Source organism: Neolamprologus multifasciatus, chromosome 7, assembly GCF_963576455.1.
Source record: "Neolamprologus multifasciatus chromosome 7, fNeoMul1.2, whole genome shotgun sequence".
In the NCBI taxonomy this organism is placed as follows: domain Eukaryota; kingdom Metazoa; phylum Chordata; class Actinopteri; order Cichliformes; family Cichlidae; genus Neolamprologus; species Neolamprologus multifasciatus.
This window is the reverse complement of record NC_140445.1, coordinates 16,131,593-16,159,102: the sequence shown is the minus strand read 5'-3', so window position 1 is coordinate 16,159,102 and position 27,510 is coordinate 16,131,593. Positions and strand designations below refer to the sequence as shown.

The 27,510-nt window shown below is 41.9% G+C and overlaps 2 protein-coding genes across 4 annotated transcripts; one reads left to right on the top strand and one right to left on the bottom strand.

Moving 5' to 3' along the window:
* agpat2 (1-acylglycerol-3-phosphate O-acyltransferase 2 (lysophosphatidic acid acyltransferase, beta)) lies at positions 1 to 17,270 on the top strand. Its single transcript, XM_085167123.1, has 6 exons — positions 1 to 462; positions 5,740 to 5,873; positions 11,137 to 11,312; positions 11,423 to 11,518; positions 12,658 to 12,730; positions 12,850 to 17,270. The coding sequence occupies exons 1-6, from the start codon at positions 278 to 280 to the stop codon at positions 13,005 to 13,007; spliced, it is 822 nt and encodes a 273-aa protein (XP_085023249.1). The 5' UTR covers positions 1 to 277; the 3' UTR covers positions 13,008 to 17,270.
* Positions 15,228 to 27,510, bottom strand: egfl7 (EGF-like-domain, multiple 7). Of its 3 annotated transcripts, none has more exons than XM_085167121.1 (9): positions 25,930 to 27,510; positions 23,787 to 24,044; positions 23,111 to 23,233; positions 22,058 to 22,170; positions 20,856 to 20,951; positions 20,560 to 20,772; positions 18,831 to 18,907; positions 18,346 to 18,508; positions 15,228 to 17,146 (listed from the first exon to the last, which is right to left on the bottom strand). In XM_085167121.1, exons 2-9 carry the CDS (start codon positions 23,864 to 23,866, stop codon positions 17,127 to 17,129), a joined length of 885 nt encoding a protein of 294 aa, XP_085023247.1. In that variant the 5' UTR covers positions 23,867 to 24,044; positions 25,930 to 27,510; the 3' UTR covers positions 15,228 to 17,126. The 3 variants fall into 3 exon arrangements, with proteins under 3 accessions (XP_085023247.1, XP_085023246.1, XP_085023248.1); XM_085167120.1 differs by having other exon boundaries at positions 27,289 to 27,510; XM_085167122.1 differs by lacking the exon at positions 23,111 to 23,233 and having other exon boundaries at positions 27,289 to 27,510.

Sequence of the window (27,510 nt, the reverse complement as noted above, 5' to 3'; positions counted from 1 at the left end):
ATAGAAAAACTCACAACCGATGACGATTTGACTCCACCTCATGATACCATTTAGCAACAGATGAGCAGCGCTTCATGTTCATTTTGTCGGGCCAGAGTGAAGCGCAGCCGCTGCCGTGGTTTCCTGAGGGAATACTTCACTGTGTAAATGTTTGTCGGGGTTGCGGTCCGTCCCTCCGTCCCTTGCACCGTAGCTGGCTGAGACCGTTAGCGGCTTCCTCATCCAGAAACACACCGCGTGAGTCAGTGCTGCTGCTAGTTTCTGCGGCGGTTTCGCTATGGATGTGCTGTGGATGATACCGCTGCTGCTGCTCATGATTATTCCGCTCCTGATGTGCACCAGCAGCACGTTTGTTTTTTATTTCAAAAAGTTCTTTTACGTGGCCTGGATGATGGTCTTGGCCCTCATCGGTATACCTCTGTGCATACTAAAGAGCGGAGGCAGAGACATTGAAAACATGAGGTGAGTTTTGCAGAAATGTCGCTCGCGGCGCCGTCTGACAGCTAGCCCTCGCTAGCTCGTTAGCTGGCTAGCAACCGTGGTTGTTTATATTGAAGCATTTGGGTTTTTAATCTCAGCAGAAACAATAACGGCCTCATTGTTGCGAGGAGTTAAGTTGGCGTTACAGCAATGTGGCGCAGGAGGTGTTTCCTACCAAACTGTGAAATTTGAAAGAAAGAAATAAGCAGAAAATGAAGAAATCCCTATTGCATTTTTCTTTATCATTCATATGCTACTATTAGCTCGCTTGACACATTGGCAGTAGCGGCGTGTGGACATTAGCTAAAAATCAGGGCGCTAATGTGACGTTGCGTTCATGCTGGGTTAATGTTTGGTAAATCTTAACGCAAGAAAAGCAATAATATCTTTAGATGACGGATATTTTCAATGTATTTTCTGCAGGCACTTTCTTAGAATCCCAACCCATACAAGTGTCCACTAACTTGTGCCCTCTGAACGTGTAACCTAGCACTGTATCCGCTCAATTTGTCCTGTCTTTTTAAATCTGTGTGTGTGTGTGTGTGTGTATAAAGGAGTGACTCATTTATTGAATCCATAGTTACTAGTAGTGCTGATTTAACTTTATATCTCTGTCCTATCTGCCTCAGTTTACATCTGTGTTGGGGGCAGAATGTTAAACATTTTACAAAGGCGTTATTTTACACCTGACACCAAAATCAGTCACCAAAACTGATCCTTACTGTAGGAATGTAACACATCTTCAGTGTTGGTGTTCACGTTGTAGGGGGTGTTGTTGTGTGGTTGGTTAAATCTAGTCAGTGGTGATGGCTTGCTGCACACAAATGACTGCATTTCAGTAATTACCCTGAAGAGACGGATGCCAGATGGCACTTTCCCCTGATTGGAGCTGGGTTACTGAATAGTTATGAGACCCATCCTCAATGCAACCTCACTTGGCCCTGAACTGCTGACAGCAGCAATGTCGGTTACAACAGCAGACCTTACTGCCTCAGTGCTCCAGGAATAACAGTGTCACAGTCATGTTAGCTGTGCCAGTGGTGTCATGTTGCACCAGTGTACCGTTCTATCAGTGCAGAGGTTATCTGGACCGATTGTCTGTGACAAAGTGACCGAACTGAGGTCAGACCTTAGATGAATGAATAGACTTTTTGGATGGATATTTTACATGGCAGACAGGACTGGAAGAGAGAGCACTGTAATTCAGCGGGTTCTGTCACCTAAATTTACTGTTACACCAAAGCCTGAAGACTTGCTTTCCAGTCACTTTACCTCTGAATTAAACCTGTAGGCCACAGCAGGTATCCATGAGTTCGCTCAGTCAATAACATCTGTAAAGCATCAAGTTACAGCTGTTGTGTTGTGCTTTCATTTCTTGAAACACATCCATTAATTTACGTTTAATTGAAACTGTTTTATCCGTCACTTATGTGAATGGCTACTTCTGGGTATGGGTTAGTTATTAGGTAGGATCTCATGACAACAGATAAAGGACAGGGGTTTAGTTTTCTCACTCACAATTGCATGAGCTCATGTTCTGTGCTGTGTAATGGTGGCCCTGTCTTTTTGGTAAAGGAGTAATATTGCCACTTAACATACTGTATTGAAAACAACCAGTTTTTTTGCCATAGTATTTCTGATGGAAGTAATTGTTAGCTCTGTCACCCTGAGACTGTGATTAGATGCCTGTCCTTTGTACAACCTACTGACCTTAAACTTATGAGTAAACTCAACAAGATTGGCAGTTTTACATTTTGGCAAAACAGGTCAGGCTGACCTTTGGAGTGGCCACATTGCATGTGATTTATCCTCTTGTTCAAATTTGATTGCACTCTCAGGGTTGCAGATAATGAAGTGAACCAAAGTAAATGCTTAGTGGACTGATCATAAAATATAATTCAACAGCGGTCACTCATTACCCTTGAACATAGAGTTGCTGCAACACTATATCGTTGCATAACCTGTGGCTTTTACTTCAGACCGAATGTGTTATCACTGCACCACTATGTTGTAAGATAACCAAAAGACTACTCTAGTTTAAAGGTTAACAAGATTTTTCCTGTCCATTACCAGTCAAGCACAAGTGGAAACAAAGTCTACTACAGTCATCAGAAGATAGTTCTGAGAAATAGCGTACCACCACTTACTACTTTATATTTTGCTTATATGGAGCCGGACTGTGTTGCATTTTTATTAAGAAGTGGTTGAGTAATGGTTCTGCCTGAAGGTCGCTTAAAACATAAAAAAGGGCACCTGTTATGTCCAGACATTATAACTTATCCAAGAACCAATTTTAAATTGTTGAAATGGTAAAGAAAGATTGTCTAAGAGAGTTTAGGCTGTGTTGAAGAATAAAGCTGGTCATACCAAATATTAACTTTGCAGCTTGTTAGAATTGAGCAAACTCAGTTTTTTTCCTCTTATGTTGTAGTTGCATGCATGCTTGCACATTTCAGTAAATACAGTACTTATGTCCTATATTTCCTACCAAAATATAAAGACATGAAGTGTGGTTCAAGACACTTTTTTGCTGTATTTTAGTAAGAAACTAGGTCCAGTGTATATTCAAAAAAAGAATAGTCTGGTAGTTCCCATTATAAATTATTTTATTTAATTTTTAAAGTGTTTTGCTTGTCTGTTAGGTATTACTTGTAGTAGAGTAGAATCACTATAAAATTCTTAAAAGACTATGCATGTGAGGCCTTTGTCAGCAGAAAAGGGTGTGAAATTTATATATAAAAAAATAAATAATACAGTTAAAAGTTCAAAAATTTTGGCCCTTCATATTTTCCAAAGCCCTCTAGCAAACCGAACTGCAGTCTTTGCCGGACCAATTCTAGGCCCTGAGCCTTATGTTTGACACTCCTGCTTTCGAGTTGGCAGTATTGAGTTGGGATGTGCCTAAATCCTTAAAGCTGCTCCTTCATGGCACATTATTAGTATTAGTGGTGTAGTTTTAATGAGTATGTGTGGCATCAGATGCACGTTATGGCTGAAACTTGCTCAAAGATGGTTTTAAGTAGTTGGGTAGATGTTTTAGTCCATTGACACATTTTGTGTACAGTCATGAAACTGAGCTTGAATGAAAGCAGAGTTGAAGATGAGTTCGGTTCCTGTAATAGCTGGTTTAGCAAGAAAACTACCCCATGTTACAAGGAGGATAGTTTTTGTGACAGCAAACAGAGGGAATATGATTCAGGGATGAGCAAGGTCTCTTCTGTAAGTATTATGTATAGTATTATGTATAGCCTCTTCCTGAGGCTGGATTGGTAGTGCCTCTGCTCTTTTTCGGAGAAATTTCCTTCAGATTATTGACAGAAGCCAGTTTTAGTGTGTCACGCAGCTAGTTTGCTATCCAAAATTAGTGGTACAGTTTAGCATGGAGAATGTTATGAGAGTATGATTGTTTAGCTGCAAATGTAAAGTAGCATTTGCATGATGTGTGAACTCTGCCTGAGCTCATCATGGTTGTTAAGAATCACACTGAAAGTTTTCCAAGCCAAGCCAGCAGGCACCTTGGATTTGTCTTAACAGAGGTCAGAGCTGTTATCATGTTTGTGTCTACAAAGGTTAAGCTTCACAAGTCCCAATAGATCTCATCTGGTGGATCAGACAGTTTCAGGCTTTTAATAGTTGCAAGGGGGAAAGAAAAGCTTTTTAAAAAATGGTTTTGTTAGATCATCAAATCACATTTATAAACAAGCACATGCTGACTAACAAACAGCTACAGTAATCACGCCATTATTGAACTTGAGTAATCATGCACAGTGCAGCCCACAAAACCCTTGTTTCTGTTTAATTTTTTTCTTCTTCTTCCCTTTTTTCCTTGTCCATTGCCTCATTGCATCAGCAAACCTCAGGTCATGAATGCCCTGACAGTTTCTAGTAAAATTTCCTTGTAACATTTTTTTTCTTTTAACCCTAACTGCAAACAGATTACTTTTTTTGATACTTGGAGTTTTAGTTTTGAGTTATAGTTTTGTAAGTTATTGTAAGGTCAAAAGACGGCTGTTTTTGTTGTTGTCAGCAGACTAGCTCTGATAAACGAACTGTTCACTACCTGCCTATCAGAGTAAGACAGATAGTGACTATCTTGCAACGAGATAAAAAAATTAAATGTTCAGATAAATAAAAATGTGCATTTACTTTGACTAATCAAAGCCTGTGTGTTCTTTTATGTAATGTTTGTCATGAGGCAGGTGGATGAACATTTCTTTCTCAATGGTTACTGGAGCGTTATACTTGGTGAAAGTAATTATTTCCCCAACCAGGAAAAGAAACAATGCTTAAAGGGGTGTTGAACATGATTAATTTAGCCTATGTGTTTAAAGATAGTTGTGATTATATTGCCTGACACATTCCGCTTTTGTTTCTACTAGGGCTGCACGATTAATCGTTAGAAAATCGCGATCTCGATTCATATTCATGTGCGATCTCATTTCCAAATGACGATTTTAAAAAAATTAATTAATTAAAAGACGACGACCACGACTGTACCGCATTTTGATCCGGGACGTAATCTGCATGAAAACAAGCGCTCACTCTTCCTGCTCAACAAATGACAAGGGCGGAGCCTTATACCACGTGATACAGAAGCTGTGCCGTGTGATGCTAAAATCGGCAGGGAAAAAACAACGGAGAGCACGTCAGGGATGACCAGAAAGTGACAGGAGAAAATCCGTCCCGGTCAACCACCCAAACATCAATAACGGGAACCTTATAAAGCGCTTCCCTATACACGTCAAACTTCCGCAGGCACAAAGAAATTACGGAGGCTATTACTTATCACCTGACCAAAAATATGGCCCCCATCAACATTGTGCAAAACGAGGGATTTAGGAAAATGATCAACACCCTAGACAAACCCGCAACTATTTTTCTATTGTTGCTCTACCTGCTCTATACACGCAGTGTCGAGCAACGGTGGAGACGGAATTTCAAGCAGTACAACATTTTGCGGCAACCACAAAACATGAGACATTTGTTGTTTTTATGTTTATTTATTGTTTTTATGTTCAGTCTCAACTGTTACGAAGTTGATGTGCAGTTAATAAGTGCAATAAATATTTATATTGGAAAAGAAAATCGTGAGAGAATCGTGATCTCAATTCTAAGCCAAAAAATCGTGATTCTCATTTTATGCAAAATCGTGCAGCCCTAGTTTCTACCTTTCACAGTGCTTTCGTTAGTAATATGCAATACACTGGCATCATAAGTAACCAGTACATACTCACTGTATTTAACCATTCCCTCTCTCAGGATCATCCGTTTCATGGTTCGACACGTCAAGTATTTGCTGGGTCTTCGATTTGAAGTGAGCGGTTGGGAGCATCTGCAGACCGAGGGTCCCTATGTCGTCATCTCGAACCACCAGAGCTCCCTGGATGTTTTGGGTGAGTCTTTTAGTGCTTCTCTGAAGACAGACATTTTTGATATTGATTTAAATGCCTTCAAATACAGTCATACAATCAATTTCTTTTGGCATTTTAGCAAAAAATATAATTGGTGAAGCAGATAGAAAGACATGTGGATAAAGAGAAGGGTGTGCAGTAAAGGTCCAGCTTGCTGGGAATTGCTAGGATCCTGCTTGGGGCATTTGCACCCATGCAGGATGTCTTTACTGCTCTGTCATCAGGTAGGCCTGTTTGATGACACACTTAAAGGTTATTTGAAACACATTCAACTCTCTACTTATAAATATTTATAAACATCAGATTGAAACATGCGTTGAAAGTTTAGCAGTGACAGCCTGTCTCGTCTGTTTCTCACTATACACCGACTTTTAATCTGAGAGGAGGAGTAAAGCAAGGCAGTCATGCGGACGGCAGATTTGTCTCAGCTGTAGTTTTTGTGCTTTTAAGCCCTACAGACTCAAGAAAACAAACCAAGAGTAGGAAAAAGAGAGAATCCTCACCAGGGAAGAGTTGTTTTACAGTGAGTCCAGTTCATCCTGAGCAACTTGATACCAGATATGATGCATGCGGTCCTGAACATTTTAGTTGGAGGAGCAGCATTCCTCTGCAGTAGATGCATGAGTCCCAGATGGAAGAATTGTACCGTTAAGCTCCAACCATGGGAATTTTTAAATCCCACCTTAATATACATGTGACAAATCTCTACCTCATGACCTAAAGTAGGAAAGGAAAAGCTGATATCGAGCCTCATCGGCTGATGGCTAATTTAATGTCTGCTCCAATCACACAGGCCGAGAGACCAATCAGGGACCCAATAGGGCTAAAAATGTATTTGCCTACTGGCTTAAGGAGGGCACTTTTGTGTCTTGGTGAAATTGAACACAAAGAGGTATAGGATTACTGTGATTGCGCTGGTCACTAGCAGATTACTCTCGTCACCTGTACATTTTGTAAGATGGAAGATGCCAACTTGTCTGCAAACAGTTGCCAACTAATCACCAAGCAGTTAAGAAAATTTGAATTGTAAACACAAACTGAAAATAGGAAAATGTTGTGCTTTTGGAAATGTGTTCAGTGGCCCAACTTTTACTTTGGAGGCATTTTGCAGCTCCAGTTTATCGCTCTTCTTCAAGTTTTACTACCTGTCTGTGGTTAGTTCCCCGGTAGGGCTGGGTATCGTCACTGATTTCTAGAATCGATTCAATTCCGATTCACAAGGTCCCGAATCGATTCGATCCACGATTCGATTTAATTCGATTCGATTCGATTCGATTCACTCCGATTTGAATCTGGGAAATTTTGACAGTCAGAAATATTATAATTCAGATCAGTACATTTACATATTTTTGTATCTATAAAAAGGAAGCTGACACACGCAAGACTTTATCAAAGGTGTGAGCATCACAGCAGATGCCTTTGTGTCAAAGTAGCTGAGGATAAAACACAGAAAAACATGAAGGTGATTTTCCTGGCCTGGGATTTTATAAAAATATTCTGCAGTACATCAAAAACGAAAGAAAACCATTAATCAACATATGAACATTACCTCTGAAGTTACAGCGGTTTTATTAGAGACACGGCTAAGCGTTTTGTATAATTTTAAAAAGTTTAAATTTGTTCAGTATTGAACGGCAGAAATTAGGTTTTCTATTCAGAAGTATATAAAACGGAAAAAAAAAACGTCGGCCGACAGCGCTGTAAACAACGGTAGACTTGTGCGTAACAAGCAAGCGAATAATGCAGAAAACAGTACAGAGAGAGAGAGGGAGAGAGCTGTGCATCGTGGTAGAAGCAAAAGAGTGAATTCATGACGTTGTTTATGTGAAGCGTAGTTTGGATCTTCTTTTGCTGCTGGTTCGGTCAATATTGTTTGGAGAGACATCAAACTAACAGCTTTAGAATCGGCGCATAAAGGGCGTGAACACAAAGCGCGGACCGCCGACAGATCAGAATCAGCGAGCTGTCGGCTTTCAGCCCGACTGTGAGAAAGGCAACATCTAACTGATTCTGATCTGCGGGTCGCGCTGTGTGTTTAAGTCTTTGTGCAGAATCCGTGTTCCTGCTCTCATTTACTGTCTTAGCTGTTTGGTGGTTGTTGAAATTTTGTGAGATTTCACCAGAGATTCTGGCATTTCGGGCAAAATAAATTTATATTAAAAAATCGATTCAGGATTTTAATGAATCGATTTTACGTTATCCAAGCCAGAATTGATTTTAATCGATAAATCGATAATAAAAACCCACCCCTATTCCCCGGTATCTACAGACAAGTTGGCATCTTCATGCAAACCGCTGGCAAAACCACAAAATATACATATTAAATAATACAAGAACGAATCTTGAATATCAGAAGAGTTCATGTCACCTGTATTCTGGTCAGCATGTAGTGATAGCTAAACTCAAGCCTGTGTGAAAGCACAAAAGCAACCAGCTAACTGGTACAGATGTTTGCAGTTGGCTCAGTTCCTGCAGATGTAGTACCAGATGCAACTTGTTTTTGTGTCAACCTTTATCCTTGGTCTCTCCTTTTGAAAGTCATATACTACTATCATTATTCTGTGTCACGATGGTTATACATAACATGTCTGTGAAGGTTCTCAGTCATCCAGGTCATCGTAGTCAAAGGAGCTTGCAAAGAAAAGCGTCTGGACTTCTTTAAGTTACTTGAAGACGTTTCACCTCTCATCCAAGAGGCTTCTTCAGTTCTAAGGTCAAATGGTGGAGAGTCCCAGATATAACCCTAGTGGGAGTGTCCCCCCACAGAGGGACAAAAGGACCCCCTGATGATCCTCTAATCGCCTGAGCCAAGGTGTGGAACTGGGTGTGGGTCCCAATCAGCCAGAGTTTCGGGTGATTTCATTGTGAAACCTGGCCCCACCTTATCATGCGAATTCCTGAGGTCAGATGGCCCAGGGTGTGAGTGGGCGTTAAGGCGTCTGGGAAGGGATCTCAAAACTGGATTATAGATGGCAGAGAGTTGGTGTCGTAAACCACCGCCTCTGTTCAAAGATGGTCGCTCACAGTGGACATAGATGGCTTCTTTCACTCCTCTTTCAAACCATCTGTCCTCTCTGTCCAAAATGTGAACATTGGCATCCTCGAAAGAGTGTCCTTTATCCTTAAGATGCAGATGGACAGCTGAATCTTATCCTGTGGAGGTCGCTCTTCTGTGTTGTGCCATCTGTGTTGTGTTATACATAACAATTCCTTTTTTCTGGATCTAAGTAGCTACTATTTCTGAGCCGTACTCCAATTTTAACGCTTGTTCCTTTGTATGCAAACAGGAACTGGGGAATATGTAAATAATAACAGCTACATTGTGGGTTATGCCATGCGAAAACACTTTGTGATCAGACTGCAGGATTGTCTGCGGCAGCCGTGATGGAGCCAGACTGTGATCTGGTCTCATCCTGTCACCGTTTAGTTCTTATCAGCCAGCAAACAGTGGAGCAAGACTTTAGCTGTGCCACCATCTACAGCTTTATAGCTCAGTTCATTAAGGGAAAGTCTGCACAGGCTACTCACAACTTACTGGAACCAAATGTTATGGCCTTCCAGGTTTATCTCACTTTACACTCCCACCTACTTAAGCAACGGGCACCTTTTCTGGTTTGTCAGACAGCCAGTAGGCATGTTAAAACTAGGCTAATTGTTAGATTACTGCATTCCAGCTATGTGTTGGTACACAGTGCTTGTCAGAACAGAACAGTTTTCACAACCTCTGTTGATACAGGATCACGTGCTGTTTGCTTCTCAGCAAGCTGAATAATACAAAGCACAGCCACAGAAAGAACCTGTTACATTGGTATGGGTTTTTAAACATTCTTTACATACTGATCACTTACTGTATCAATAAAATGTTGGCCTCACAGAACCCTGTCTGAGCTACACACTGGTCGGAAACAAAAGCATGTTGTAGAAAGGGTTCGATTCCTCTTTTATTTATTTTCTTCAGCTTGTATTGTTGATAGTTGAGATGTCTTTTAACAGTATCTCATTCTTCCCTGTTCTAAATCTGAGTGTTGAGGGACGATTTCTCTCCATCAGTGTGTGGGGGAGAGGGTTTTTCAGCACCGGTGAGTGATGAGGGTAGGCTCAAGGCCAGGGTAGTGATAGCAGGAGGAGAGCTAGGCGTCTAATTAGCACTGACAAAACTCAGCATGCGGTTTGTTTGGCGTCCAAGTTGCCATGCCGACTGCTTCACCCCAGCCATTAGGAGATGCTGATCCTAGAGCAGATGTTATATTAGTGTCTTCACCTTTCTGAGCTGCTTTTTCAGCTCGGTTTAAACGCATCTGCTCACCTGCTGTTTTCAGAGTAACATCTTATAGAGATAAGACAAATAGGCCAAAGCATGGATGTGTTCATCTGGTCACTGATCCTTCTCTGAATGAGCTCCAGTCAAAAGGCAGAAACATGTGATTTCAGTTTGGGTGTTATCCCCTTCTAAGAAAGCGCCACTTCAGACATGTAGCAGTGCTACAAATATCCCATTCTGACCACTTATCAGGGTTCATATCCAGCTCTTCGTGGAGGTGGATTCTCTCTGCTTTGAGAGGGCATATTTTTAAAGTCTCTATGGTATAAGTGCATTGCATTTGGGGTATTATTTAATGACTGAAAGGAAGACAATTTATTATAGTACAAGTTCTTATTGACTCTCTGTAACTTGTCATATTAGCAGACTTTGAAGCTACAAAGCAGTTGCTAGTAGAAAGCTGTGCGCTTAACTGCAATGTCTTTAACTTTTTATTTTAATTTATTATTTTTATATTTTAATTTTAAAAGTAGTTTTTGTAAAAACTGTCACCACAAGGTGTCACCGTTTCACTAGGTTGTAGTATAGCATTACATTTTTATTTTTTTATGGATGTTTGAAATATGTTTAATTTTGAAAAACTGCCGTCTCTGTGTTCTTCTAGCTGCCAAAATAAGTCAGGTGAGTGTGATAGAATCATGAACTCATGAACAAGTATTGAGCTAACATCTGGTATATCTCATTTTGGACACAGCAGATTGGACTTACTGCACCATCTTGTGGTTCAAAGTGGTATTACATGGAAGTACAGCCAAGCCCTGTTTGTACTAGAGTTGTCTCTCATACACTGCACAAAGACATCTTGGAAATGAGCTGTTGTTTCTTTGCCAAAACCAAAATAACCCCACTACGTACATACAGTAGCTGTGATGGTTCTAAAAGTTTCATGATCCTGAAGGTTAAGTCTCCTGTTTTATCTCTCAGGCTTGATGGAGATCCTACCAGACCGCTGCACCACAATTGCTAAGAAGGAGCTGATCTATGCCGGTACAGTGGGCCTCATTTGCTGGCTGGGCGGGATCGTCTTCATCAACCGCAAGAAGACGAGCGATGCCAAAAGCGTGATGGCTGATGCCGCCAAAACCATGTTGGACGACCAGGTAACCTGCCTCCAGTTAAGACAAGAAACATCTTGATCTTAAGGTTCTGTTGTAGTCTTTGTTGGAGAATGTGAGCTGATTAAATCAACCTTGTCTTATGACTTTCACAGATTCGTCTGTGGGTATTTCCAGAGGGAACCCGTAACCAAAATGGCGACCTGCTGCCCTTCAAAAAGGGTGCTTTCCATCTGGCAGTGCAGGCACAAGTAGGTTTGTTTATTTGCTTTAAAGGTCTTAAATTTTACCTTGTACGTAGAGGGAGGGAGTGTTAGAGCTCTCCTAGCTTTTTGCTTCATCCATACATGTAAACATCCTGTTTATTCTCTTAACCCTGACAGGCTGTGATGATTCTGTTGGTATTTCAGGAAGCTTCTGCCAGCTTAGGGTTCCCAATAGTGAGGGGGCTGATTCCAGACACGTGGGGGAGCTAGCAGACTTATGTGGGGCAAGACTAAATTATGAAATCATAATTGAACATGACCTCCAGTTCAGAATGGCTGCAGCTCAGCTGTGCAAATTTATGGGCTTTATCTCTGCGTGCATGCAGGTGGGAGGTCTCTGTTCTCCAGTTAATTCATATTTTCATAGCAACACTCGGGGTCAGACAGGTGGGATAAATTACACATACGCAAAAAGAAAAACACTCTCGAATGAGACCTAGCCATGAAGCTACAACGGTGTGTGCATGTGTGAACCCAGATTTTGTAACTTGCAGCTGAAGATCAATATCAGTCGGGTTCAGATGTGCACCAGAGTCTGCAAAAATAAAGTCCTGCTGCTCCTCGTTAGAAAACACATTAATATTTTGGTAAGAGGTTCTTACACTTTAGAGCGCTTGCTAACGCATTTTCCAGACAGTGTTTAGTGGATGTTAACAAAAGCACGTTGTTTGCATTTGAAGTGCTGGAGTAACTCCATTTGAAATGTGTTGAATACAGTCTGTTTCACCTTTCCCTGATGGCTTTTTTCTTCTTCTTTTTTACACACTTGAGACTGTTTCTCTCTCTGCATTTGCTTCTGCTGAGTTAGGCCAGCCTTTTCATTCGTACCCGGCCGGCCAGATTGAGTGGAAACAGGACAGCCCCCAGGGGGAGCCGCGTTTGGCTCAGTCAGCCCTGCAGATGGGCCATTCGGGGCCTTGAGACAGCAACTCGGCCTCTATTAGCAGGAGTGGAGGAGATGGAGAATGCTTGTGTCATGCTGAGTTTGTGTGTGTTTGAAGAAATGTGCTGCTGGTTTAATCGGGCATTTTGGCCTTTTTTTGATTGGTTTGGAAAGCATTTCCTTTTAGGGCTTCTTTTCTGTCTCTTTTCTTATTTTTTCCTTTGTTTTTTTCTTCTTCCAGGTACCCATCATACCTGTCGTTTTCTCCTCCTACAGCAACTTCTACCTACGGAAAGAAAAGCAGTTCAAATCAGGTAACTGTCCTCAACTTTTTACTTTGTGTTGGGTCAAATGACAATAACATGAAAACAACAGCTTGATGTTCCCCGAGACTCCTGACTCTAAAGTTTTTGGGTTTTTTTTGCCCCTGCAGGAATCATCAGATTGAAGATCCTTCCAAAGATTGAGACAAAGGGGATGACTTCAGACGATGTGTCATCCCTGTCTGACAAATCCTTTGACCTGATGCGCACTGCCTTCCTGGACATCTCTGACTCCATAACCCGGAGCAACGGGCCCGTAAGGCACTGAACATTGATCTTCCACCCGCCCCCTGTTTTTTCAGCCCCATGTCTGAGATCCACCCCTCCCTGAGACCCCCCCACTCTCCGCCCCAGGTTGTCCCACCGCCTGGCCAGGAAACAATGTGACACAAGTCTTTTTGTGACGAAAGCTCTTCATGTCTAGTTGACGCCTGGTCCGGTCCACCTCTGGCCTGAGCACACAGCACAGTCAGTCCTGACCCTCACTGTCCCAGCAGCAGCAGCTGCTCTGCACTTTGTGAGCGGAGTGACGGACGGCGAGCCGAACGGTCTGGGTGTGTGTTGTTCATGCATGCCTTTTGGATGGCTCTGTCCACCTTTCATCCTTGCTTTGGAAATCTCAGCTTTCTTATTGTCTTACTTTATTGCTGTTTTCTACTTTTCTTTGGCCTTTTATCTTCACCTGCTTTTGTTCGTTTTGCCTTCTGTTCAGCAGATAAACTTTGCGGGGGGGTTTCTGATCATAAATGTCAGTAGATATTTATGTTTTCCTCTCATGCTGCCTTGGTTTTAGTTCTCTTCGGATGCTTAAACAGACATACACAAAATCAAAGTACCCCATCTCCTTTCTTCGCTTTTAGTTCTTTTCTGTTTCTCCCCTATATGCATTCCAGTCTTTTGCCCAAAGACAAAAATGAGTGCGGGTCTCCACAAAGTGTGGAGCGTGTGGAAGGAAAGGACACCCACGACTTTCTATAGCTCTGTCGCTCTAGATTGAACTCTGTATCCACATTGGCTCATCAACCCAATGACCAATAGCTCCATGACACGTTTCATGATGTCAGAAGGCAAGGAATGCAAGATACCGTGTATAACAACAGCACCCATCTGTACTGGATTTATGGACTTAAGTGAACTGATCAGTTCTCAGTGTCGTATGTTGGTGTATACCTGTACATTCTTCCAGTTTGTCTCTCTCTCCAAAAATGAATTGAAGCAACCGGTCTGCAGCATTGAGCAGCAAGTGTCCTCCAGCAGTGCTCTAAACTCAAACTCTAATTTCACACTCTTGCTTTGTTGTCGTTGTTTTGTTTTTTTCAGGATCACCTTTATGCTCCTACTCATATACAAAGTGTCAAAAGAAGTGAATTCTTTAAGTGCAATGTCCAACTGTTTCAACGTTACTACTGTTCCAAAGTGCGAGCTACCTGCTGTGCCATGACAAAGATGTTTTGGGAGGTTTCCAATGTGCATGGGGTGGTTTATTTTTGTTTGGTTGGTTGGGTTTTTTTTGTTTTGTTTTATTACTATCTCCTTATGGTTTACTTAACTGGTGACCCACTGAAATTATTTAAGGCAGTTCTTGCCATAAACAAGAGGAGGAAACCTATGAGATGATTTAGATCTCTAGTATTGTTCATCTATTAGGATTAAATCAAGGAATCCCAAAGTACTAACAAACTCAAGGATCTAATGACTGAAGATATGTTATGTTGATTGGGTGTGATGGGAAGCCCTGTTTTTGTTTTTTTTTGTTTTTTTAACCCTATGAGAATAAGTTATTATATTTAGTTATGATGTTCTGATTATTTAACCTCACTGGAAACTATTAGATTATTTAAACAGGAAAAAGTGGCCTGAATTTTGATTGTTGGCATCGTTGGGTGAGTTTTGCTCGATATGGATTTGTTGTATGATTTGTACTGAAAATGTCTTCGGACCACTGACTGAACCGCTTTCGTTTACACCCAGGTCTTAGTTTCTCTTCGCTCAGAGTACAGCCACAAAAATCCTTAATTCTGCCCATCAAACACAATCTGAGAATGTACCACAGCATTCAGGACAGTTGTTTGTTACTAATTACAATTTTTGAAAAAAATGACTTTTGCTTTCTTTAATAAAAGTGTGACGTTGCCTTGCATGTACTTGGCATCAAATGTAGGTGATTTATTGGGCTGAGCACAAGGCATTAGGCTTAGTCTAACCTTGTTGTGCGCACTGACCTCCTGAGGAGCTCATGTGAATGGATTTATGGATACTTTGGTAGTATGCCCTGCTACGTGCGTTGCTGTTCGTAGTTGAGTGCACTTACTTTTAGTGAGCCCTGCTTTGGTGACATGTGAGAGTCGGATTTCAGACAAGTTCCAAAGCCAGTTTGGATCATTAGCCCTTACTATTAATCACTATGAATAACTCACCAACCTGTTCTCTATTATTATTATTATTATTATTCCTATTATTTTATGACTTAAAAAAAAAAAAAATTAAATTCGTTTTGTTTTTGGGGGGGTGGGGGCTGTCTAAGACCAGTTTTTACCTTTGCAGCAGGTGTTTTGAATGTTCAAAAAGCACTCTACCAAATCGGTTTCTTTCCAAAAACGATCTATACCATATACATTTATTTAATGGAGCGTGCTATCCATTTATTCCGTTCATTGTGTGTGTTGGGGGTGTTTTGTACAACAGATTGTGATTTGTTAGCTTTGGCTAACAGGCTCTGCAACAGTCCTGCCTGTTTAATTTCTTCCCTTTTTTTTTTTTTTTTTTTTTTTTTAAATCTTTTGTCCCCCCATAGGGCCGTTGTTTACAAACTAATATGTAAGATATTGGAAAATATTCAAAGTATTCTTAAAGCACTTTTCATGCTGAGTTCTTGTGGGCGAAAAAAAGTTTGTTCTCACCAAAGCTATTAAAGTGTAATTTAGATGGATATGAGAAACAGAGCTGACATCCTGCAGAGCCGTGTGTGTGTGTGTGTGTGTGTGTGTGTGTGCGTGCACGTGTGGCCCTTTATTGTATGTGTGTACATATGCACACATGGTATAGATGCCCATTACAAGTATCTGGTTAATATTTAATGTAGTGTTCTTGATTTCACATATTCTGGGTAAATGTGAATGCCTTGCATAACATTAAGCAAATAAATTCTTTTTGTTTTTTCTTAATTGGTCGTGTACTGAAATGCCTGTCTTGCCCTCCTCTGGGACTCATTTTAAAATCAACAGTGGAAAAGGTACTTACTGTATGAGACTCGGCAGTAATGGCTTTAATCTGAGGCACGACAGAACTTAGTTTGTTCCAGCTGTTTCTAGAAGTTCTCAAAGTTCACCGCACACCATCAGACCAGATCCATACATAAGCTTCGTACAGTTGCAGCAAACTACGCTCCGCCTTAAAGTTGGGGCATAACGACCTGGAGGTACTTTGTTTCTATTTTCACTTTCTGCTACTTCATATTAATATTCCACATTAACTCTGCGACATTTGACTGCATGTTTGCAGACATGCTGCACTGTGATGCACAAAAAGTGTTCTGAGACCGAAAACATTTTAATTTCATGGAGCAAAAAGGGGGGAAAAGACATTGCATTGATGTACTTTTAGGGAATTATGACTTTTCTAGAATGATTTTCTGATTCTAAAGCAATGATCCCATTTATCTACAGAAAACAATCATTGTACAAAACTGTAAAGCATCATTTCTCATAATGTGGACTGTAGATATATATTTTTTCAAAATCCCATTTTTCTTGGTGTGCTTTGATTGGTATCTGAATACTTTTACCACTGCAGTATTTCCTGTACACACATGAGGTCAGCAGGTTTGTAATTGCACTCTTCCATCAGCATTGTAGACAAGCTCGCATATCTGCACACATTAATCAGTAAGTCGTGTTTTTGATTAGGAAGTTTTATTACAAAATGTTACAAAACTAGTTATAAATGTCTATTGGAGCACTGAGACAGACCTACAAGTAATCATAATTTAAATACATAAATACAGATGCCCCAGGTCACTTTGGGACAAAGCTGCACTGGTGAAAAACAAATGGAAACTAAGTAGCAAGTTTGACCTCTGACCCTAACAGGGGAGTTTAATTTAGACGTTCCTGGGGTGGTGTAATAGTGAAACTGCCTCCTACCACAGGTACTGTTAGAAAATCAACAACGTGACAGTGATTCAATGAGAAAAGTAAATGAATCTATCAGGAATAGTAAAAATCTCAAATGATTTCCGAGGCGATTACGTCACGGCATAACGAGGACCAAGGCGCTTTCTGACGTCTGCCATCTCTTTGCTGCAAATGCCAGCAGTCTTGGCACGTCCAGTCTGGCAGGTTTGCGTGGACGGTAACTTTACTGGAACAATGGTGGCCCTGTTCAGAGGCTAATTCTCCTGACATGAACCTGCAGGGAAGAAGATGAAAAGACTTACCACAGGTATGTTTATAACTGTGGATTTTGAAATATGATTGAAAGCACTGGGCGCTATCCGTCAGGATTTCCATTAAAAGAACAATACTTAAAAAAAGACCTTTTCAAAGAATAGAAAATAGGTTGGTTTCAAATGCTTTTATTTAAGTGTTTGGATTCCCAAAGTAGCTATTATTAAAATGCAATCAAAGTTTGTTTATATGATTCAACATTTACACTGTTGATGAACGTATTCTGGTTAAAAACAAGTTAAATTCGATAGAAGACTTGGTTGTCTTCATCTTGTATGCTATTTATTCTTCATCTACTTTAAAATACCAGCATGACGGCGCAGGTTGTTAAGCCGAATGGGATGTGGGCTCGTGTGGCTGCACAGTAGCAAGAAAGTGTTTCTTAGTGAGCACAGCAGAGACTGGAGTGTTTAAATAAAAAGCGGCATGTCTGCCGCACGGCTAACGCTGTTTCAGCAGCTCTTCAACAGAACACCATTCTCCAAAAATTCCTTATTGTCTTTTATATCCCGTCTCCCTCCCAACCAGCTGTGGCAAACAGCTGCTCCTTGCTGCTCCTGGTTCTGTTGGAGGTTTCTTCCTGTTAAAAGCGAGGTTTTCCTTCCCACTTTTTCCATGTGCTTGCTCACAGCAGATTTTCTCTGTATCATTGTTACGTTTTTACCTTTTGGTGACTGTTGTTGTGATTTGGTGATATATACTAAAACTGAATTTAACCCCTGGTTACTCCTTTAGAGCCACTGTTTGTATTTTTTTATGATAGTTGGATAAACTGCATTTGCTGCATAACCAATACACAACTTGTGATTAATTATAGTAACATTTCTGCAACGTAGTTTGTCTAACATGGCTGTCCATGAGCTTCAGCTGTGCTAAATTAGGTTAAACTTTAAGAGCAAATGTGTCATTTTTAGCTTGTACAGTTTACTGTATTACATCATAATCAAAGGTTATTACATTAGAGGCACAAGATTGTATTATATTGATGGATTGGATTGTGAATTCTATTACATTTGAGATTTTGTGTGGCCTCTTGTCTTTAATTTGACTTTTTTTTGTTACAGATCCTACTTTCCCAGGAAACCAAGTTCCCATGGAGTTCAACAAAATACTGGCTTTTAACTTTTGAACAATAAAAAGTGTCAGTCTGTGGTCACTCACATGTGCCAAGGCGCTCCTCCAGAAAGCCGATCTGCTCGCTGAGGGAGTCGATGCGATCTAGCTGCTGGAAAGAGTGGGATAGCAAGGTGGTTTTCTCCGACAGGCCCTCATCCAATGACAGTGGGAATAAGCTGCTGAAGGGCGTCAGCACCAACTGCAGCTTCTTAACAGAGAGATGAGAGGAAGTTAGGGAAAAGAGAAAAATGCTCCACAAGAGGACCATTACACATGGTTATTTTATATGCATCCATTTGCTCTTTATAATTGTTTAACATGAGAAGGATTTTAGTAAACTCGTGAAAGTTTTAAAAAGCCACTGTGCAGGTCTGGCATATCTAAAAATCTTTGGTTGGGGGATTAAAGAGCAGCTAAGACGTCAGATCACACACAAGGCTCAGAGGTTTTCCTGGTGAGCCAGACTGGGAGGTATCAGAGTAGGTGGCTTTTATATGTTTGAACACGTGTTCATGAGTTTTTCTGTGTACCTTTTCCAGGAGCTCAACTCGGTTCCTCAGGCTCTGTACCTCCTCTGTCACATTCTCCACCAAGCCAAACTTTCCATCTATAGAAAACCACACAAATGCAGACATACTCATCAGAGCGTGGTGACTTCAGTCTGAATCTGTAGAAACAAACTGATGAGGAGCAGAACAGAGAGAGGGGTAAGGGCATGGATGTGATGATGCGTGAGAATGATGCAGACTATATATTGCATTGGATTCCTTGGAGCATCTAGGAAGCCCCCTTCAGTCCCTCCTTGAATGATTCATGAGCACTGCAATGTCTCCAAAGTATAAACCAGGAAGAAGACGGCAGGGCTGCTGAGAGAGAGGGGGAATGCAGGGCACAGAGGGGGGAATGGCCCAAAAAGCCAGTACATAAGCTCAAAGACAGATCATGAGAAACATACAGGCAAACATTCATTCCTCCTGTGATTTGACTGTGAGGAAAAGCCTGGTTGTCTCCACTCGAAGGGGAATGTGTCTGCTGCAGGCCTTCAGTCTCTGCCAGATGTGGCCCATTAGTGAGACAAGAATAAGTTGAGAAACAGGGTGAGGAAGAGGTGGAGGTTCAGGAGAAGAAAGGGGAGGGGAGCTGGCGATGGCCCCCAGCAGACGGGGTTGATGTGGCTGGAATGAGAACACAAGTGTTGGCCAAGAACAGGGTGAAAAGAATGCAGCATAGAAATGTAGTCCAACACCCCTGGCAATATCACTCTGATATGTGCATATGAACACAAATAACAGAAAACTGTCTGAGGAAAGACGTCTTACAAAAACATTGCAATAATTATTTTTGCCTCTGACACAGAACACATTGCTTTCTTAAAGTACAAAAATTTGTCATATTGGCTTTTTATTTCCCTTTCCTCTGAGTGTTTTTCTGTCCTTTTCACAGACTCAGCAATGCTTCCACTGATCTATCACGCCGAGTCACGGAGACGAGCACTTTCCTTTGAACAGAGAAAACTCGCTCAGTGTGAAACTCGATAAACAGAAGGGAGTCTGGAGCAGAGCCTGAGAAATTTGGCAATCTCACACACTTTACAGAGAAATATTTCTTTTTCTGCAAGTACAGGAGACGCTCTCTCCTTTTGGATTTTAACAATGTGGTGACTCACAAAAAAATCCCCCAAGTTTGAAAGATCAGGATGAGGTACGTCTTCTTTAAACTTTCATGTTACATAAATTTCTGAGAGAGCAAATAATGTTGACACAGAATTGGAGTTAAAAGGAACATCCTCGGGTCAACGACCACATTTCTAGACATGGAGAGGGAGGGGGGGTGTTGTATTTTTCTGTTGTTGCTAAGATACAGTAAGCACACACGGGGAAAAAAATGACTTTTTCTTGGTAGGAGATAACATTTAAACTTTTTTTAAGAGAGCTAATGGAGTGTGTGGGATAAAAATATGTCTGTATTAGCACGGGAGCTCTATTAGAGGCAGATGTTTGCTTTGCTCACAGGACTCATAGGAGTCATTATCAAAGCCCAATCGGTCCCAGTCTCGCCGCACGGGGCCAGACCGCAAGACATCTGTCTGGAGTCGGCACCAGTCGCAGTGCATTATTACTCACGGTACGAGTTGAGAGTGGCATAGCGCGTACCAAAAGTAATAATGGACCGCGAAGCTGGCCATGTTCCTCTCTTCTGTCCAGACACTTTGCTGCTGCGTAACACAAAATTAGACACACTCCAATCCTGTTCATTTACCTGCATCAGTGTGATGACCCACACCCACTGTTGCCTGGCTGCTCTGTGATGAGGAGGTAGGAGTGGCAGGAGGAGGAGATGGAGGAGGAAGGCTTTGACAGGAACGGCCGTCTCCAGCAAGGGCGAAGCCCTCTCTGCATGCACATCGATAGCTGCCAGCTGTGTTCACGCACTGCTGGGTGCACCGCTGCCGCTCACTGCACTCATCCACATCTGACAGGCAAGAAAGACCACTGTGAATATACACGCAGACACCCGAGAGTGGCTTTGCAGGTAAATGGTATGAGCACATGTACCTGTTTGGCACTGGTGTCCCGTCCAGCCTAACGGACAAGCACACTGGTTGGGTCTTAAACAGGTACCGCCATTCAAACAGGGTTGTCCGCACACAGCTGTGAAAGACATTTATGAAGCGATCATTTGGTTAAGAGATCACTCTTGTATATGGATCCATGGTATTACAGTTAGCAAGGGTTGGTTTATGCTAGCCTGGCTTTCTAACATTTTAATTGTTGTCACATTTAATGTAGTTTGTTTTAATCTGTACAAGTGACCTAAGTTCTAGGAAATATGCAGTTTCACTTTCTCACTGAGATGAAACAGATGTTCTTGCTGAGACAGAGACAAAAAGATCGCAATCAAAATAATAAATCAAAGCAAATTAATACAAACAATAAAAAATACACCCCCTCAGAACTTCAGAAAAAACACAGTTAATATTGTACAAAAATAATGTAGCTGCATTCCATCTGCAGAGAGCTTGCTAGCAAGCTATCTGCTCGACTCTATATTTGTGTTGGTAACTGCGACTTTTTAACATACAGAATGACTTCCCATATTATTTGCTATTATTTAAATCCAATAAAATGCTCTAAAAGGCAAAAACAGCATAAACACAGAGCTGTGCAGTTAAAGAGCTTAAATGCAGAGATGAAGCCTAGCAGGCAGCCATGACAGTTGTCTCTAAAAGTTGCCACACCCCAAATAATGCAAACTTTAAGCCTTACCAACCTTACACTTCTAATAGAGTAAGAAATCAGTTATAAATAGTGTAGCGGGATGTAAATACGCTTATTTCTGCTCTAAATGTGAACATTTAAATTTGGGAATCTATGTGGAGTTTTAAAAGCAAGCCTAAAGTGGACATTTGAGGAACTGCAGTTTTGTCATTTGCATTGTTTATATTAACTGCCTCCAAGACTGGAGCTTGGACAGGGCCTTTGACTTCCTGGAATTTCTGCTGATCCAGTATTTTTTTTTAAACTGGGCTAATATAGCTCTTTCCTCATTATTCTAATTATTATGCTACATTAAGCTAGCTGTAGCCTACAGCTTCATATTACATTTAAACATATAAAGGTGGCATCGAGCTCTTTATCTAACTCTCAACAAGAAAACAAATTGGCATTTTTCTAAACTCTCTATTAAGGCTTGATGCTACACAGGGAACGAAAATGAGGTAAACAACCCTGAAACTCATCACATCCCACTGAAATACCTTGGTTGCAGTTGTGAGAGTAAAATCTCTTCCAGCCCGGGCAGCAATCTGGGTAGAAATGCAAAGGAGAAGCTGCTCTGTTCACCTGTCGGTATGCCACCAAGTACGTAGTCCTGCGGAGACGAAGTACAGACACCCACAGCATTTAGGCATTTCTAATTATTCATGCTGTCATCACTCTCATCTGTAAGTGTGTGTGTCTGTGCGTGTGCGTGTGGGGTTCAGCCTGTGAGGCCTTTTCCATGATCTGTCACACAGCAGGAATGCTGATGAGAGGATGGTAATTTGGTGGAATACTGAACCACGGACCACTGACTTCCAAGAGTGTGTCAGACATGAGAGAGGGGCTGGAGATCGTATCGAAAATCAGAACTTTTGCCGCAGCCTGCTGAGAGCTTGGTATGTTTAGCTTGCAGGGGGTGATGAACCGAAAGCTAAAGGAACCAGTTTGGGATGTGCTTTCTTAAAACAAAACAAGGAACTATTTTCTAGGGCTGTAATCATCTACATAATGAGCACACAAGTTACAAATACTTTAAAGTGAAGCTGCATTTTGGTGGCAAGAGGAGTTAAAGAGAAAAAAATGGGGAGAATGTAGGGGTGGGTTGGGGGGGGGGGGGGGGGTCAGAGCTAGAAAAAGGGAAAGAGAGAAGTATGGAGGGAGATAGAGTCCAAAATAAACACGACCAGTCTCTGTGGGCAAGCAGTTCATTTCCCGTCGTTACACAAAGTATTCGATATTTAGATTCTACCCAAATATGTGCCACCATGACCCAGTTCTGTGAAAAATGCACGTGTATGTGTATATGTGTGTGTTTGTGTGAAGTCAAGATCTATTTATGATTGTATTCCTAACCCTTTCCCTTCCTAAACATGTCAAGCACTGTTTACTCCTTAATAAACTAAACATCTTCAGATAAAGGCTGACTCTCGATGTAAACTGACCGTGCAGTTCGGCTGGTTTTTCTCCCCCAAAAAGCTGTAGATGTCTGATTTAGTTGTTGTGTCTTTGTGCTGATTCAGTGTATGGAGGGCTGAGAGAGTTTGTCTCACTTGTATGTGCTGCAGAGGCGATGCCCCTGACACAGGGTGAGGTAGGGCTTGTGCACTGGCTGGACGAACGACTCTGTCGTAGTGACAACACTGTGACCGAGGTCTCTGCCGCACACCCTTCTCCTGTGAAAGGCAGACGTGAGATTTGATGTTAAAAACTGACCTGAAGTGCACATTTGTAGGCGCTCCAGCTGCACCAGATCTGAGCTGGTTTTTAAATGGAGACATTTTTACAGCTTTTAAGTCATTCCAGACCCAAGTTCAAACAGTTTGAGATATTTAAGCCCTAAGTGGTCCCCAATTCACATGAAAAACTCCAGATTGGAGTCTAACTGCTCCCGAATGACCTATGTAATCACTCCTGAATGTGTCCGAGTTAAGAGCTGATCTTCGACCTCCAAGTTGCCACTTGACCTTTCATTCACCTTCCAGTTAATTTTGGCCTGTGTACAAATCAACTGAAAAGGACAAAATGAGCCTGCCCATACTGATGTGCATCTAAGAGTTGGAACAGAGACTGAGGTCATTTGACCAATCTGTATACATTCACATTGGCTGAGAATGTCACAGTATGAATGACAGCTAAAGGGGAGATCTGCAGCTGAAATCAGGACAGAGCAACTGACTAAATGACAGGCCATTACAAACACAGGAAGAGTATCAAGTGAGCTATTACCCGTGGTGAGCGAAGAACTGGGGAGTGGCCATCACATGAAGGATGAAGAGGGAGGAGGAAAGCAGCAGTATTTGGTACATCGTCTTCCTCTTTCCCACGTTCCCTCGCCTGGTCTCTTGGACTCTTCTCTGTGCCAGTCGGAGGGAAGAGGAGAGGAGGATGAAGAAGGGGTGACGGGGGGAAGGATGTGGATTGAATCCAAAGTCTCCTCACGCTGAATATCTATGCGTTTCCTTCAAGGAGGACCACTCCAGCTACCTATAAGGAGAGGGCATGGGGAGAGGATGTGTTAAAGCAAAAAAACGGAACAAATAATTATGCGAACAAGGGGATAAATAAAGGAACTTAAATGGAATACATTTCATTCTTTTGCAGCCACAGAGCAAATCCTACTTCCTTTGAAGCCATGGACCACTAGAGGGAAGGACTCTGGTGTCAGTGTCAGCTGTGTCATGTCTGCATTAGCAGATTTCTACAAGCGACCACACCAGAGCCTCTACACTCCTTTTCAAAAAAGGATTAGCACCCATTAAATCTGTGTAGAAAATGTTAATGGGTCTGGAGAAGCTCTGTCACTTATGATTAGTGGGGTCGCTGAGGACAGGTAAAGGGGAAGCCTGAGAAACAGCAGATTACTGAACCCGGAAGTCATTAAGTAGCAAATAAAAAAACTAGCTGAAACTGGAAAGTGGTCACATTTGTACGGCAGGGAGCAGCTTGAGCTGAGCAGTATGGGTCTGGGCAACAGAGACACACGATTGTGTCAAATAAAAATGAGAGACTTTACATCTGGAAACATCTCAATTACAAAATGGATCGTTTAAAGCTCTTTTCAGTTTTTACTTTCAACTTTTAACATCCCTGATTTGTATTTTATATCACAAATAAAGTTGTTGCTGTTGGGTTTTTTCCTCAGTGAATGTTTCTAAAAGTTATTAAACAGGGTGCAATGAGAAAACAGCAATAAAGACCTAACATGCATCTAAAGAGATCATTTGCTCCCACTGTACATTTGGATTTCTGCGCTAACCCTAAATGTCCAGTTGACATTCCCAATGACACAGAAAAGCCTTCTGGAAAGATATTGGAGATCTCGCTGCTGGGCAGATGTTTGAATGCATCCAATAAGAACACAGAGAGGCATCGATGACCTGCACCTGCCCTGCCTCTGAGGTCACTGGGTAAAAGACAAAAAAGCCAGAGCACTCTCATTTCACAGATATGTTCATCCACCCTCACACCATATTAGATTATAACATACTGTAGAGGATTAAAAGAAAGCCTGAGCCACTCATTTCCCAAGTAGGACTGTCAGAGTGCATGACAGTCAGCTTGGACCCGCTCCTGCCCTAATGTAAGCCTACAGGCATGTTTTAACACAGCCGATACTAAACCCCTGGGAAATCTCTCAGAGCATATTAAATCCATCCAGGCGGTATCACCAGTTTTCAGGACCGTAGCCTGCTGGAGAGTCCTCAGTTATCCTGGAGGTGACGCTAAGCCACAGATGACAGTTTGCATGTCTCTCTGATCTCTGGCTGGCTTTGTGCCTGAAGATGTGACATGCACTTCTAAAGCCCTGCATTCATTCACAAATCACTTCAGAGAGCAGGACACTGTGCAGTAGATAGCCACTTTCAAGATGATAAGTGTTAACGATTCAACATCATTACACTGGCAGGGAAAGATCGCCACAGGGGGAAACACTTGTCCAAAAAGTTAGTGTCGGTTAGGACATGGGAGTTTTATCAGCTTTATTTTAAAGTCTTTTGGGTGTCAGGAAGTACATCAGGAACACCAGAGACTTAATCCATGTTTGTATATGCACATGCAAGTGTTTCAAAACATAATCAATCCTGGCCTACTGACACATTAAAAAGCAATCGGACCATTTTTAGATTCACCGCGAGAGGGCGCTGTTTTACAGGCACTGTACATAAAATCTAAGAGACCCTCTCTCCTCCGCGCTATTCTCACGCACACAGAGTCACGATAAACGCATGGTTTCACGAGAGAATCGGAAATAAATACAAAGAAAAACCAAAGAGTCCTACATCAAAGAACAAGCGGGCTGCCGGACACACCATTAAACACGAGCCAAACTCCCGGGCGCCCGCATGGATACATAAGAATAATGACAAACCGTGCAATAAACAATCAGCTCCTCTAAGATGACTCCCGCAAAAAAATTTAAAAAAATTAAAAAGCACACACACACACTCGTACACTGCTGGTAGTAGAGAAACAGCCGGAGGTCTGATAAAAGTTAGTTTCCTTATATTCCGCCAAGTGAGGGGAGAGTCCAGTGATAAAACTCCGCCACTACTCAGGTTTGTCCTAGAGCTCGGACTGTCAGAGAGCATGGGGGGCGATGGTAGGACCTCCTCCCACTCCTCCAGCTGGGTGTCCCGCAGCTCACTCTTGCCTTCACTGGGGGGGGGGGGGGGGGGGGGGGGGGTTCACTCGTGTGTGACGTCAGTAGGTAGACTACTCAGCTTTTTCATTCATAAACTATCGACTGCCGACTGGTTGGTAAAGAGACCCGAGAGAGGCACGCTGCCCCTCCCTTCAAGCAATTTACCCATCACAAGGAGGCAGATTTTGGGTGCTGGGATCACTCCTCCTGCTCTGTCTCACACATACATACGTCCACTGCTTTTGTGAAACGATACATTTGTTGGAATAAAGATTTTTTTCTTTGTTTTGCACAAAGCAAGAATCACGCTGTTTCCCATTCCGCAAACAGCTCGTTGCAGGGACAAAATAATCCCATCCTTTAATTAACTGCTAAAGCTGAAAAAATAAAATAGTCCAAGGAAATCTATATCAACAATACTTATAAATCATGTAACCTATTATTGAGACTTTAAACATTACAACCCTGTTATATGAAAACAAATGGCTACCCCCCCCCCCCCCCCAACTAATGGAAATGAGCTCAGAAAGTCACCAAACTGATGAAACACAGCGTATTTTTTCATCCAGGTCAGAAGGTGTTGGACCTGGTCTATCTACCAGATTACTCTTTTAATGTATGTAAGTTGTACAGGCCTGTGATTCGGTATTTGCATGTACTCTGGTGATTTTAAACGAAAAACAAAACCCACCAATTTGAAGTTTTACTCTATACGATAGTTAAGCACACACGGTGCAATAACACATATAATTATGTGATCCTACAGATCCGCAAAACGACTTCTGTGTTATCAATACACCACTCTCTTGTGATTTACGGCACTTTTAACCCTGTATAGATTTTTATCAACAACATGGATAATTTTGCTAAGCAACTCTTATCAGTACAGCTAGCCTATGCTGAATTTGAATGTTTTATCTAGCTAGCCTTGCAAATTTCCCTTCTTTGAAGTGCTCCTGTGAGTGAGCTGAAAAGTAACGAGCCCACTGTTTGTAGTATGTGAAAACTATCATTAACTTTGAAACACGGGTTAGTGCAGTGTCCTACCTGCCGGAATGTGACCTTTGAAATAGGCACAAATCTTACCCTTGCAGTATGAGGTCGTCAGGTGCGTGTGCGCGCGCAGGCTGAGCGGCGGCCATGAGCACGCGCCGCTGGAGCGGCGGGTAACGAGACATTTCCATGGTGCCAGTTTCTTTTAAGAGCTTCTAGCGTTGGTGCATCGAATTAAAAAACCCTCGCGCTTGATTCGAGGTGCTCCCTCTGAGTCGACTGGCGGCAAATGAAATGTCTTTGGGCGTATTTCAC